Raw genomic sequence first — 15,489 nt, 5'->3', positions numbered from 1 at the left:
GGCCTAACCAATTCTTAAATTAAATCTTGGTTATTTGAAAATTATTACAAAATCATTTTTAAAAATAATTATGTAGAGGTGTCTTACAAAATTCAAGATAAATCAATCTCATTTAGAATAGAGTAGATCTCTTGTGAGACAGTCTCACGAATCTTTATCTATGAGATGGGTCAACTCTACCGATATTCACAATAAAAAGTAATATTATTAGCATAAAAAGTAATACTTTTTCATGGATGACCCAAATAAAAGATTCGTCTCACAAAATACGACACGTTAGACCGTCTCACACAAGTTTTTGCCTTTATGAATAATCTTCCACTTGATTTTTTTTTTAAATCCTTGTATTTTACAATTATGGGAAAAATCCATTCTTATATTCAAAGGAATTTAACATTGTTAAAACTAAAAAAATATATTAATCATTGAACCGAGTCTATAATATATACAATTTTTCTCAAGCATCGTTAGGTGCGAAAAAAGACGATGAGATATTATTTGATAACCCATCTTTATTTCGTGTAGGTATTATAGATATAAATCATTATGATTCATGCATATATATATACTAGCAAGTAACACGTGCATTGCACGTGATGAATAAACGTTGTAATGAGTAAGGGACATAAAACACTTATATTGAGTGAAATCGAAAGAATCATTTTCTATTGAATATTCATAATATGAAAAAGTGTTATCAAATTTTTTCTTGTTTAATTTTTAATTTTTGGGCATCTCTGTATGACTGTTTTGTCTAAGTTTCCTCATCATTTTACTGAAATCATCTATTTTTTCATTATCTTGAATTTTATGGTTTTTCCTTTGGAACATGATGAAATTTGTTTCTTTTTATGTGGTTTTGTCATTTCCTTAGTATCTCAAATTAAAATTCAAAATGTTGATTTTTTGTTATATAATAAATTATAATGAGCATAATATATATAACGAATTGAACTGAAACAAATTTTGAAAAAAAAATATATCTAAGCACCACGTATAAGGTATAATAACTTAAAAATCAACTCAATTATGAATTTTATAAATGCATAAATCATAATTTATATAAGTGAAACACAATAATGACAAATAATTATTAATTTAAAATATTTGTGACTTACTCATCAAAATATTATCAAAACTAATGAAATAATAATATTGATAATGAAATATAACCTCTAATATTCAATTTAAATATTATTTAACCTCCTACAAAACGTTTTTACTTTTTGCTTTTAGAATTATATATTATAGATAAATTAATTTTCATAGACATTAGTTAATGAATAAATTTTTAAAAAGTACATAATTTATATTTTTCATTAAGCCTTCAATTACGAGGTGAATAAATTATTTAAAAAATATTTGCTTTTAAAATTTGTTTTCAATCGTTTTTAGACGGTTGAAAAATTTTCTCATGAACCACGTGAAAAGTGCGGAAGACAGTTCAATATTTCTAATGAAATTTTCAACCGGTTGACAATCTAAACAACAAGATATAGTTCGAAATATAAAGACTTGTGAAAAGTAAAGACATGAGAATTTTATGGATGTTCGGAGAAAAACACTCATACGTCACCCCTTGTTCCTCTGTATGAACTACTAAAAGACTGTAGTTTTACAAAACTTTTTGCAACAACCCACTCCAATCAGGACTTATTACACTGCCTGTTTTGGAGCTCTTAGTGATCACTTTACACTTCTGGATTTTTAGAACTCTCAGTTCACCAGACACCACTATTAATCAAATAACTCAAAAGATTATTGATGTAAGTAAACAATTTGTTTTAGTAGCACGAATTTGATAATTGAATGATCAGATAACTTTCTGTTGAGTGCGTGCTTGATGAGCGATACATATATGATCTTTGATTGTGTTCAAACTCTTTAAGTATGCAGGCTTGAAGATAATCACACTGTTGAAAGCTTGATGATTATATATCGCGTTAATGTTTTTCTTACATACTTCCAGCTCTTCTTATATAAGCTGTCATTCCAACGGTCGGAAAGAGATTAGTAACGTTAACCTGTAATACCTCCAGCTCTTCTTATTTTTATGTGCTTAGTGATTATATATGTATGTCCATTGGACATTTCAAATTATATGTTTTCTATGATCCATTTTTTAATATCAAATAGGTCGTAGTATTGAACATTTGAAATCATTTGCTTTTTAAGTTTTACAGACAAAATATATGCAATATTTCTGTCACTTATTTTGTTGTTGATTTTTTTCTTAAAAAATCATAAATAGTAAATATATATATATATATATATATATATATATATATATAAATTAAAAATTATAAATCAAAAGATCACATAATACCAAATTTTATGTATTGAATTTATAAATTTTTCTGAGATATAATTTTTTAAAAAATTGCTTCTATTATCAATTTTTAAATATCAAATAAAATGGTCATAAAATATGTGAGACGATGAAACTAATTGTTTTAAAATTTTGCCTTAAATTTATATATTATGAGAGTTGATTTTAGAACTGAAGCCAAGAAAATTTTTAGTTTTGATTTTGGTTTAACTGTTTTTGAAAACCATGGTCGGGTTTAACTTTAGACCCTTACGCCTACATCTTAAATATTCTTAGTAGATGTTTCCAATACTACTAAATTTTGTTTATTTAATTTATAAATTTGTCTGATATATAATTTTTTTTTAAAAAATTATACTAAAACCTTTAAATTTCTTATTATAGCTAACTCTCTGAATTTTTCTATGAGATTCATATTTTATGATTTTATTAATATATTAACATTCATAATTATTGATATAAATTTTACTAAATAATTTATTAAACTCTTTACTTTCAATTCTTAGTTAAAAAATCATAAAATATATTAGTATTAAATTTCATATTAATATATTATTATATACTTATCATGTTATAGTATTATTGCATATATAATTATTTTTTCTTATATATTTTTGTGATATTATAATTTATTACCTAATTAGAAACTACACTAAAATATAATTACAAAATTACATTAAAATAATAAAATAACATGTAGATAAAAAATTAAAAGGGTAAAATATTTAAAGATAGTATAAAGATAGATTATTTGAGAAATTTAATATAGTAGTTATATTTTATTCTTGAAGTGATATAAATCACTACAATCAATATATATTGTAGCGATAATTCATTAGCATTTGTTAGACTACTAATTATATATTAGTGGAATAATTAGGATAATAATTAATTATATATTAGGTGGGAAAAATTAAAAATTTTGATATTTCATTTTTACTATTACAACAATTAGAAATTCACATATATATCTTTATTGAATTCTTGGATTTGTATTGATGAAGACTTAAAAAACAAATGTTTTGGTTATAGGTATAGATTAATATTAATAATTAATTAAAATCTATAAATTAATGAAGGTTTAAAAGACAAATCACAATTCTAAAACGATTGGCTCTTTTATATAGGTAATAGATTCTTGGATTTGTATTGATGAAGACTTAAAAGACAAATGTTTTGGTTATATGTATAGATTAATATTAATAATTAATTAAAATCTATAAATTAATGAAAGGCTTTTAAAATATATAAATTAATGAAGGGATTAAAAGACAAATCACAATTTTAAAAAGATTGGCTCTTTTATATAGGTAATAGATATATATATTGATGCAATCTGTGTATCATGTATTTTTCATCATCTTATTTCACGAGCTAAATCTCATACTCGAGATTGTATGTCTTAAACAAAATATCACATAAGGTTATATAACTGGAAAAAAAATTGTTTAACAGATATTGTAAATCAAACTAAGCCCCAAAAAATTGAAAAATAAAATAAAATTTACAATTATCATATACAAACAGAGAGAAAAAAAGAAAGATATCATCAAACACAAGGCTACAACACATGGCTAGAGTCTTCACTCCACATGGATCTAAGCAACTTCAACAACATCCTGGCCTTGGTCTTAGTCCTCCCATTGCACTGGCTCTGAAGAAGCAGCAGCAACTGAGTTATAATCCCATTAACAATGGCTTTTTCCCTACCGATTCTTGAATCACAACATATGATCAGGAGCGTATTCACCGCGCTTTCGCTGCCTTCGTGATTCGACACTCTGAAAACCATCTTCACGAGCGATTCGACTCCCAACGGATGGTTTATCACAACTCGTTTTGCAGTCTCCACTGATAAAAGTCTTTCAATTGTCGAGATTGCGATTGATGCTAACTTCTTTTCGTGCTTTTCGAGGTTCGATACGTAGGATATCAGCGCTTGAACCGCACCTTCTAGTACTAGATTTTCGCGGTTCGCTTCGAGGTTGGATAGTGCTGACATTGCCCTGATCCCAGCTGCTACTTCCTCGGATTCGTGAAGGATGAGATGGACGATTGCTGTCGAAATCTTTGTCGATTTACCGATCTTTTCGCAGAGGTCTCGATTATCTAGTCTTGTTGAAATTGCCTCCACTATTAGACATAAGCTTTTCTTGATGCAAGAGCTCCCTTGCTCAAATAAATGAATGAACCCTTCAAATTTGGAGACCTTTTTCAATATGTTGAGACCTTCTACTTCGCTAAAAGGCATCAACTTCAGGGCACAAATCAGTGATTTTTCAACCAGAATCAAAGTTTCTTGAATATGCAAGTTCTTGGCATTTCTTAAAACAAGTTCAAGTAATAGTCCAAAGAAATCTAATCTGATCAGGCAAGAATTGCTGAAGGGATCTTCTTGGAACAAAGATTCGATCTTTTCTAGCACTTGTAGCCTGTTCTCCAATGTGGATTCACCTGACTCAATAACTTGCTTCATAGAATCAAACAAAGGGTCGGCATCAGTAAGCTCGACGCAAACTTGCTGAATTTGGGTGCTGGATTGGAGCCACTGGTTGATCAAATGGCGAAGTGTGCGGTTCGGCACAATCGAAAGGTCGTCGAGCTTTTGCATTGTGACGGGGCACGTCAAGTTCCCCGCGGCAAGCCATTTTTCGATATGATATCTGTCGTATGTTAATCCAGTACAGAGAGTGACAGGATCTCTGAACAAGTCCAAACTTATGGGGCATGTGAATAAAGGAGGAACTGCCATTTCTGCTCCACCCTTCATCAAAATTCAATAAATAATAAAAGAAAAAATGAAACTTGAAAATTCTGGGAAGAAATTAAATTGATGAAACGATAAAGAGGAAATGGGATTGTGAGAAATCTTGTGACAGAACATGTATAAAAGAACAAGAAGATGTTTATGTATGATTGCTTAATGGATAAAAGGTGGGGTGTTTTAACAGCAAATTTTGTTCGCAAATTTGCAGTTTTAAACTGACAACAACACATGCAGGGCTAATTGACCCAATAGAACAGGGCAGCCCCTTTTTTCAGAATTTAATTCATATTTTTTTATTAAAAAATCCGAATTTCGATTCTTACCCGAAATTAAGGATCTAGTCCTAAATAAGACGAGAGAAAGAGTGGGGAAAAAGATACTAGTCGATGGAATGGATGAATTGTTTGAAGAAAAACCCGAAGAAAACAACGAAAAAAATCGAATTTCAAATCTTATTTATAATCATTTCGAAAATAGAAAATTTCGTTTTCGTCCCGGAACATATGAGTGGGAGATAAGAGGGGACTTTGGTGCAAAAAATCTTAGTGGAAGGAGTGGAAATTTGCAAGAGGAAAACCAAACATACATACAAACATACAAAAACAACAAAAAAGAGCATAAAGTTGGGGGTGTTGTTTTAGGCCTATCCCCATGGATTAGAATTAATAAATAGTGCATAATTACAAAAGGGACCTACTATTTGTTGGCCTACATTTGCCAGTCAAACTGACTTACCTAAGACACTAATTGTTTTAATTTCATTCAAGTTTGAATGCACCAAACTCTATAGTTGAATTTAAATTAAAAAGGACAAAAATCAATTGTTTTTGGGTGCCCCCACTATATACCCCATGTGCAAGGGGAATAAGTTTTTTTCCCCAAAAAATAAAATAAAACAGAGTAGGTCTCTTTTGAGACAGTCTCACGAATTTTTATCTGTGAAACGGGTCAACCCTACCGATATTCACAATAAAAAGTAATACTCTTAGCATAAAAAGTAATACTTTTTCATAGATGACCCAAATAAGAGATCTGTCTCACAGAATACGACCCGTGAGACCGTCTCACATAAGTTTTTGTCAATAAAATAATTATACGAGTTTGTATACGATATCAAATAAATACGACCATCTGAAATTTCTCAAATCCTTTGAGTAGGTATCTTGTGAGACGGTCTCACGAATTTATATGTGAGACGGGTCAACCCTATCGATATTCATAATAAAAACTAATATTCTTAGCATAAAAAATAATATATTTTCATGGATGACCCAAATAAGAAATCTGTCTCACAAAATACGACCCGTGAGATCGTCTCACACAAGTTTTTATCTTATTATTATTATTATTATTATTATATTGAGTCCCAATATTTTATCGGTATGACTAAATTACACTAAATAAATTTACTATTACGTCTCTCAATAAATTAAAATTTAACGAGTATAATATTATTCATATTTTATAATATAAATCAAACAAACTACAGCAGAGTTGATTACAATCGAAAGAAAAATTTTAATAATAAAAAGTTGTACACACGTAACACGTCTATCAAAACACTAACATATATCTATTTGTCTATCTAGTAACCAGTCAGATGTGATTCAACAATTAAGTTCAAAACAATTATTGTAAAAACTTGTGTGAGACGATCTCACGGATCGTATTTTGTCATACATATATCTTATTTGGATCATCCACGAAAAATATTACTTTTTATGTTAAGAGTATTATTTTTTATTGTGAATATCGTTAAGGTTGACCAATCTTACATATAAAAATTCGTAAGATTGTCTCACAAGAGACCTACTCAACCATTAATTTCATGATTTATCATTATCAACTAATCTATCATCATCAATACCCACTCAATTTTTATATCACTACACGCAAATTTTTTTCGCAAAACGTGCATATTTTTTTAGTAGCTATAGATCAATCGGTCAAAATCTTCTAAACAATAAGAAAAAGATGATAATAATATTATTCAAATATTTTTTAAAAAAGTACAAAATTTTATCTTACATACATAAATACGAGATGAAACACAATTATATAATAAAGTTTTTTTTTAAACGTAAAGTAAATTAATCATGGAAAGAAGTTAAGGACAACATAGAACTCCTTTTCATATATTGGCCTTAGTCGTACGAGTCATGAGTTGCATGAAACATTATCTAAATACCAAGAAAGCAACCTCTGACCAAATGTTGAAAAACCAAATCCAAAGCTACAAGACAAAATATAAAAATAAAAATAAAATTTTATTAACATGAATAAAATTGAAACATTTTTTTTTTCTTCACAAAATTGCCCAAAAAATAGGGATAGGGTGATTTCTCCCGAATTTATCATTTTTCTAATTTTTTTTTATATTTATATAAATGGGAGTGAGTTATATATGATTTGACGAAGTATTTGATCAGATGACTCGTAATGATTTATGTCGAGATGAATTTGAAATCCATTACAATGACTTAAAGCTTAATCATCTTGGATTGATTAAGTGATTTTTTAATGTCATATTATCATATAATTTTTTTTAATATGATCATAATGGAAAAAATGTTATGAACCGTGAAAAATATAAATATGAGAGAATGAATTGGAATATTTTATTCACCATTTTAGACCGCTGTTTATAGAGAACATTTACAGAGTTTAAATAATTAATAATATGATGATAAAATATAAATCTTAATCAATAATAATTTACAATACTTTATATATAATAAAAAAAATACTTTTTAGTAATAAATAAATTCTTAAAAATTAGCGATTGCATCCATGGTGATGCAACTCAAGATATTCTTTTATATATTTAGGGGGCCAACCCAATTAATTAATGGGCTCAATTTATAGCCCAATTAGTTAATGGGCTCCTTTATTTTTTGAAGAATACTGAACGGTTGAGTCCGACACCCTATATGCCCTGTTGACTTGAAAATTTCGAAAATTCAGCTTGAAAAAAGAAGAAAGTACAGGAAGAAAACAAACACGAGTAGCTGAATCTTTGCGCTATAGGTATCGGATTCAGGGAGATACTGATTACTGTTATGGCATTAAATTTTATTTTAATTACGTTCTAATTTGTTGAGAATTTAATTTCTGTGAGGAGAGAGCGGAAAAAATTAGTTATCTCTTGATTGTAAGTTAGATGTTCGTTGAAATGCCGGGGGTGGGGTGGGGTGGGGTGATTTGATGAATTAAGATTGTGGGGTTTTGGTGTTCAAATGTTGCTGAATTATGATTGTGGGGTTTTGGTGTTCAAATGTTGCTTTTGTGCACGCAGAAAATTTTGTTTATTCGTTGGATAATTTGATTTTACGTGCCTCTGTTGGCTGTATGAACTATTGACGTCTATTGGCCCTTTTTATTTTCAGCAATGGACGAAGAGATGCCCAGTTCACTACGACGTATGTCCATGCGAACTCGAAAGGTTGCCCCTAAAATGGCTGCAGCCCTTTCCAGCACTGATAATCGGACTCAGGTTTGTCTTAGTGATATTCCTGTTATTGTCCATTCATCATTAACATTTTTGTTGTTCTTGCTCCTGTTTCACATTGGATAAGTTTGGAACTTGGCTCTCTGTAACCAATGTTGATTCCATAAGTAACTGAGTAGGCTATGCTTGCTCGTCTGGAAGCTTTGGAAAATGATAATGCTGGATTGGAGACTGTACAAGTTGATGACGATGATGAAGCGTCTCTCGACGACGACGACCAAGGTTACTCTGCTATTATTTTTTATGGGATTAAAATTAAAACTGGCACCGATCACAAACATAATCATCTATGTGAGACATGCTATTTGATGGAGTTGGACCAAGTTGCTCTAGAAAAAGGGAAACAAATAAGGTTACATTTGGCTTCTTTATCAGTTCTCTTGACTTTCTTCTCATGGCATGGTAACAGTATTAAGCCATTTATCCTTCACAATATTCTCTTGCAATCATAAACATCTGTTGAGACTGTCTTTTTTTTGTGTGGGGGTGGGGCTTTCTCAGTATATCCAGGTTATTGTTTCAACAGAGCATTTAACGTGTTCTATTGTGTAGCATATCAGAAGAAGCAAAACAAAAGCATGAAACGCAAAACTCGTCAGGCTAAAGCGCTTGAAAATGCTAAGAAGGCCCCAAGAACATTCCTTGAGCTCTTGCATGAGGTAAATGTTTAAGAATTCGGAGGTTGGTTGTTCACTCTTTCTGCTTCCAAGTCCTAATAAATATTTAGCTAATGCTGATGCACTAATCTGTCCTGACAAGAAAACTCTTACAATTTAGGCCAATCTGGAATCATTGCCTTCACATGTACCCACCTACTTGAGAGCGGCTGTGGGACCTCCAAGTAGTAGTGCTCGTCGCCATTTTTGCACAGTTTGTGGCTTTTCTGCTAACTATACGTGCGTGCAATGTGGAATGCGGTTTTGTTCAATTCGTTGCCGGAATATACACAACGATACCCGTTGCTTGAAATTTGTTGCTTGACCAATGAGGCCTAAACCTAGCTGAGTGCTGCTACTGCTACACGGTGCTATATTATAACTGCTACTTCATGTCATTGAGAGAGTTGCTTTTCTTGCTTGATCTAGCATGGAATCACACCTTTGGTCTCTCTTTTGTCCAGTTTTCATCTTTTATTGGGATAAATCCCGAAACTAGTGTAGCTCGAGCAAATATGCACTTTTAAGTGAATTTTTGGGGAAACAAGGTCAGTTTGGTATCCCCAAGTATTGCCTCCCGGTAGTAAATTCGTACTTGTTACTTATTACTATCGTCTATAGCTAGAGCAAATATGCACTTTTATGTGAATTTTTATAACTTGTGAGTGCTTATCACCTCTGATTTTATATTAATTTGTTCACTAAAGTTGAAGTTGTACCTCCCTCGACAATAATTTTTTTCCAATTTATTGTTGGTTAAGGTTGGTGAAAGAGGAAGCACGTAATTTTGGCGACTTAGAAAATGGAAATATCATCAATAGCAAGTTGAGATAGAGGATTTTGTAGTTGAGATAGAGGATTAACAAAAAATTTTAAGTGTTAAATATAGTTTATCTTACACTAAGTTTGAAACGGCTTTTCGGATTCGATACTTAATTATAATAAACCTCCCACGACTATAATAGTAACACGTAATGTTTAATACTCAATGCACTATGAAAAATTAATTAATTTATAATAGCAACCGGTAATCATCATTATTTACTAAAATTTTTAAGTAAATATTCACTCTCATCATATTTTGTATGATATAATTTAATATTTTTCATGTTATAATAAAGTTAAACAATGGGTAAATTGTAGGTAAATTTATATTTAATATTTTTATAATAAAAAAAAATATGTATGTTGCCTCCCCCCCTTCCATAGCCCTGGTGGAAGGGGAGAATGAATTCAATTTCCCAGACCCCAGTAAGGCTACGAATCTTCCATACAAATCACTCTCTACCACGCAGCGTATCGAAGCCTTCATTTTTCTTCTCCCTTCCCTCTTCTCCCTCTCACTGCAATTCTACAACTCCGCAGGTGAGGAGAATAGTTGTTGCTTCAATGTCTTATGATAAACAACTTGATGCTGCCAAGAAATCTGCGTCTCTTGCCGCGCGCCTGTGTCAGGTTCTCTTTTGTGTATTTTAGCCCGTTTTATTGGATTTTATTGATTGTTGAAATGAAACGCACCTCTGGCCCTTGGCTTTTTTTATATTTTGGCGGCATAAACAAATTCGTGTCGTTTTAGGGTCACCCAGATGGAAAAGATTGTTTCTTTGGGTGAATTTCTCTTTACCCAGATAAAATTTTGACCGTATGCAAGATGATGTTGATTTGTCTTGTTTATTATAGGATTATTGTTCTTTTTTGTTGTGTGTGTGGAAGGTACGATTTTCTAACTATTTTCATGTTCCGGTGTCTATTTTGTACCATTTACTTGATTTGTTCGGAGAGTGTAGCTTTGATTAAGATTCAAGAGGAAATGTCATCACTTGAGTGAGCTTGTTAATTTCTTTAACATGAAATGTGACTAAGTTGTGCGTCGCTGCTTCTCTTCGCAGAAGGTGCAAAAGGCATTGTTGAAGTCTGATGTCCAATCAAAATCTGATAAAAGTCCTGTCACCGTGGCAGATTATGGTATGATATCTCAATGCATATTAGTTCATCTGGGATGTTAAATTGTTTATCTAACAAGCATCGAATCGAGAATAATTGTGTCATCAGTAAATTGAAGATCATCCTTTATCATATCCGACCAATTTAAATCAAGATTTTAAATTATTCTTATATCTATGCCTAAAACATGTCTAGAATCTTTTGGAGTGGTGCTCCACATTAAATTAGTTACCAATATGGAGGAGAATGCTATCGGTCCCAAATACGATAATAAGAGATAGTACTATGAAAATAAAAACAAAAGTATACCATAATCTTACGTGGTCAACCCCTAAACAAGTTAGGGTCAAAACCACTTACAAGATGGAAAAGATTTCACTTGTCAATCAAATAAGGGTCCGAAGGAGAAGAAGACACATGGCCTTTCAATAATATAAGAATAAAACAACTTGATTTCTTTTTAAATAAGAGAAGGTTTTGGGATAGAATGAAATGAGTGGAGGGAGATCTTTATTCATCGGGAGCTCCATCTCATGTGAAAATGTATCAAATGCTTTCTTTCTTCATCTTGTGACCACTCTTTTTGACCAAAGACAAAGAAAGCTGCATATGCGGATGAACTCACATCTATTTAATTCATTTCAAAACCGTCCATTTCTTCTCTGGTTCCCTTTTAGGACACAACTTGAGTTGATTGTTGTACTTTGAGAACCTCTAACTTAATTGGTTCTTGTTCTACTTCTACCTGCTCCAGAATAAATTTCACGTTCGTGTGACTTATCTTCCATCTGAAATATAGCAGGAACATATTTTCTTTTTTTTTGTCTCTCTTCATTTTGTCTTCTGCAAAAATAACATTCATACTGATAGTAAGTTTACATGCAGTGATGTGAGTGCATTGCTTTGTATAAACGTGAATGGACGTGAGTGGATTCACATTTGCAGCTTTCTTTTTTTCTTTGATAAAAAAGAGTGGTCGCAAAATGGAAGAAGCAAATGTGTGATATGTTCTCACACAAATAGGGTCCCCTTTCCCTCATTTTATTTCATTCCAAAACCTTATTATTTGGTCATCCTGAGAATAGAAAGTTTGTAGTTTGATATATTATGACGTATTTTTCTGCTAGTGTACTTGCAAAGAGACGAAACCTAGCAAGCCACCAGCTGTTTGAAAAATGTTTACTTCTGACATAGGAATTCTTTAAAATTTTAAATTACTATTGGAAGATGGAGCCATCAAGCTTGTATTAGATAATCAAAATAATCCAGCGTCCGATGCGAATGCAGCTTATTGATTTCAGCTTTGAAGTTACCAAGCCACGATTCAAGAATTAGTAGTTTCATTTTACTGATGCTTGCATTTATTTTGTAGGTTCACAAGCTATTGTTAGCTTAATATTGGAAAAGGAGTTGCCATCGGTATCGTTTTCACTAGTTGCTGAAGAGGTAGTCTTAGAATTCTTGTCTTCCAGTGAATCTCTAAAAGTGTTCTGTTCTGATTTCTCTTATTCATTTTAATATATAAATTGGATTTTTTCTTCCTTTCATTTGTTCCCTTCTTCTTTGGGTATATGTTAGGTGTGAATTTTTTCTCCTATCAAATTGTTAATTATTGTGTTCTGCTTGATTGGGAGTTGTAAAGTTTATCATTTTTTAGGATTCAGGAGACCTCAGAAAAGAAGAAAGCAAGGAAACACTGCATCGCATAACAGAGCTTGTGAATGAGACCCTTGCTGGTGATGGAATGTCTGACATATCACCTCTCTCGGAGGAAGATATACTTATTGCCATCGACAAAGGAAAATCTGAAGGGGGTCCCCATGGCCAGCATTGGGTTTTGGATCCTATTGATGGTACCAAAGGGTAAGTATATGATTCTTGCATGCCATTGGGGCTCGATTCTTGAACATGTTCCTACTTTTCTTTGATTTCTTTGATATGTTGATATTTTAGAGATATGGTATTTGAGAAATTTAAATCTTGAATAAATGCTTGGCACAATTTGTTCCGATCACCTTAGTTAATCTTACAACATGAGGCATGAGAGATCACAGCAATGAAGAGCCTGGATTTTTCTCATAGCCGGCAAATAATTTTACTACTTATTTATGGATGCTAATGCACAAGAACATGCTTAGTGTCCCACTCACAACTAACCTCATTTATAAACATGGAAGAGGAAGTGAATATCTGAAAGATTTATGAATTAGAGCTGAATAAAAGAAAAAAAGGACAAAGAGATCGTCTGGAGTTCCTGGATTCAAATTTTTGTTTTACTCTCCGAAGTTGAAGTATGAAAAACTTTATTCTATTTGATTTTTAAAGTCTTGTAAACCCTGGTTTGGCAATAACTCACCACTTTTGCTTGAGAATGCAGATTTTTAAGAGGAGATCAATATGCTATTGCATTAGCATTGCTAGATGAAGGGAAAGTTGTGCTTGGTGTATTAGCCTGCCCGAATCTTCCTTTAGGATCTGTTGCTTGCCATGACCAGCACAACCCTGAAAGCAAAGTTGGTTGCTTATTTTTTGCTCAGGTTGATGCTGGAACATATATTCAGAGCCTTGATGGATCCTCTACAACGAAGGTCTGTCGTCCTTGAGCATGCAGCGACGTAGTTTTATTGATACTTCTCCTTATCCTTTGATACTTCTCCTGATCCTTTCTAAGCTTATCGTCGAAAATTACTACGAAAACTAAAATGAGTGTTAACAGTTGAAATTTTTTAATATGTTTTCTTTTTCACCCTCTAAAGTTGTGGTTAAGTGGCAAACCATTACTTTTAATTGGGGGTTAATGTGGAATGTATATTTTCATTTTGTTGATATCCCAAAATTTGAAAAAACGGAACATTCAAGTTAGATAACAGGTCTGACATTTATATCTGATTTTTCTATTTGTTAAGGTGCTCGTGAGTCCTACTGATAACCCCGAAGAAGCATCATTCTTCGAATCTTTTGAAGCTGCACACTCGATGCATGACTTATCTAGCATGATAGCGAGGGTACTGACATCGTTATTTATGTCCTTGCTTGCTTGTGAACACTCGTATCATTTCGATGTGAAATCTTATGATGCAGAATTTATTGACAGAAACTTGGTGTTAAAGCGCCACCTGTTAGGATAGACAGCCAAGCTAAATATGGTGCTTTGTCTAGAGGAGATGGAGCCATATATCTGCGATTCCCTCACAAAGGTTATCGAGAAAAGATATGGGATCATGCAGCTGGATATATTGTTGTCGCAGGTCACTCAATAATTCCCGTCATTTAATTTTTCATTTGCATGAAAGCAACGTCATATTATTGATTATGTTTATTTCTGTAACGACTTATTTGTCAAACAGCATATGCAGATCAAAGGGTTATGTTAAAATAAGTTTCGAAATTGATGACATTAACCAAATGACCATATCTTGATATTGATTCTGCAGAAGCTGGAGGCATCGCAACTGATGCCGGTGGGAACCCATTAGACTTCTCCAGAGGAAGATATCTCGATCTGGACACGGGAATCATTGTCACAAATCAGAAGTTGATGCCTTCTCTGTTGAAAGCTGTTCAAGAATCCATCAAGGAGAAAGCATCATCCCTGTGAGTGCACTCTCTGGTGTATTGATTTGGGCTGAGGTCTTGCGTGATTCAACCGCACCGGACTCTTTGTGGGATAAGAAAATCAAGAACCACCTTGCTTGAAAGCCCTTTATTTTTTTGCTATCAATAAAAATGTATATTTTGTTGTCATATGAGATTTTGAGCCATTGTAAGAAGCTTATTCCGATGATTTGCAATTGATGTTCTCTATTAACAAAAGCGATTTAAATTTGATACTTGTCTAAATCTTTGATATAAAAGCAATTTTAAGGATATTTGATAGAGTTGCTTGTGGACTTTGATATGTTTGTGAATCTATAAAATGTGTTTCAAATTAAATGATTTAGGCAATTTTATCCTAAGTTCAAGCTTTTGTTCAACGTTAGAGTTTGATAATTTAAAAAAAAAAATTTGTGAGATGGTTTGACATCAATTTTGTAAAACAGCTCATCGATTCGACTCAGACATGAAAAAATTATTGTTTTTGATGTCAAAAGTGATATTTTCTATTATAATAATGGATCAGATCAATTTGTGTCATATAAAAAAATTCGTGATATCATGTTTGTGACTTGATAATAATGATTGAAATTAACACATCAAGCTCAAATAATTCTTTGTTTAGACCAATTTGGCTTCAAAATATTCTATTTTCCGCATAAATTTTTTTTTATTGAGATTAAGATCTACT

The 15,489-nt window shown here is 32.0% G+C and overlaps 3 protein-coding genes across 3 annotated transcripts; 2 read left to right on the top strand and 1 right to left on the bottom strand.

Annotated features, from left to right (window-relative positions):
- Positions 1 to 3,814: 3,814 nt before the first annotated feature.
- LOC142531189 (U-box domain-containing protein 26-like) lies at positions 3,815 to 5,711 on the bottom strand. Its single transcript, XM_075637261.1, has one exon. It carries the CDS (start codon positions 5,097 to 5,099, stop codon positions 3,891 to 3,893), a length of 1,209 nt encoding a protein of 402 aa, XP_075493376.1. The 5' UTR covers positions 5,100 to 5,711; the 3' UTR covers positions 3,815 to 3,890.
- A 2,303-nt stretch (positions 5,712 to 8,014) lies between these two features.
- LOC142531040 (SWR1 complex subunit 6) lies at positions 8,015 to 9,978 on the top strand. The gene is made up of 5 exons (XM_075637037.1): positions 8,015 to 8,123; positions 8,483 to 8,589; positions 8,724 to 8,826; positions 9,157 to 9,263; positions 9,382 to 9,978. Exons 2-5 carry the CDS (start codon positions 8,485 to 8,487, stop codon positions 9,583 to 9,585), a joined length of 519 nt encoding a protein of 172 aa, XP_075493152.1. The 5' UTR covers positions 8,015 to 8,123; positions 8,483 to 8,484; the 3' UTR covers positions 9,586 to 9,978.
- Positions 9,979 to 10,448: 470 nt separating this feature from the next.
- On the top strand, positions 10,449 to 15,073 carry LOC142531379 (3'(2'),5'-bisphosphate nucleotidase 1). Its single transcript, XM_075637481.1, has 8 exons — positions 10,449 to 10,715; positions 11,150 to 11,225; positions 12,577 to 12,650; positions 12,862 to 13,067; positions 13,582 to 13,792; positions 14,111 to 14,209; positions 14,299 to 14,452; positions 14,639 to 15,073. The coding sequence occupies exons 1-8, from the start codon at positions 10,488 to 10,490 to the stop codon at positions 14,800 to 14,802; spliced, it is 1,212 nt and encodes a 403-aa protein (XP_075493596.1). The 5' UTR covers positions 10,449 to 10,487; the 3' UTR covers positions 14,803 to 15,073.
- The last annotated feature ends 416 nt before the right edge of the window (positions 15,074 to 15,489 follow it).

The sequence above is a fragment of the Primulina tabacum genome, chromosome 17, assembly GCF_025594145.1.
Source record: "Primulina tabacum isolate GXHZ01 chromosome 17, ASM2559414v2, whole genome shotgun sequence".
NCBI classification, from domain to species: Eukaryota; Viridiplantae; Streptophyta; class Magnoliopsida; order Lamiales; family Gesneriaceae; genus Primulina; species Primulina tabacum.
This window is presented reverse-complemented; position numbering and strand designations above follow the sequence as displayed.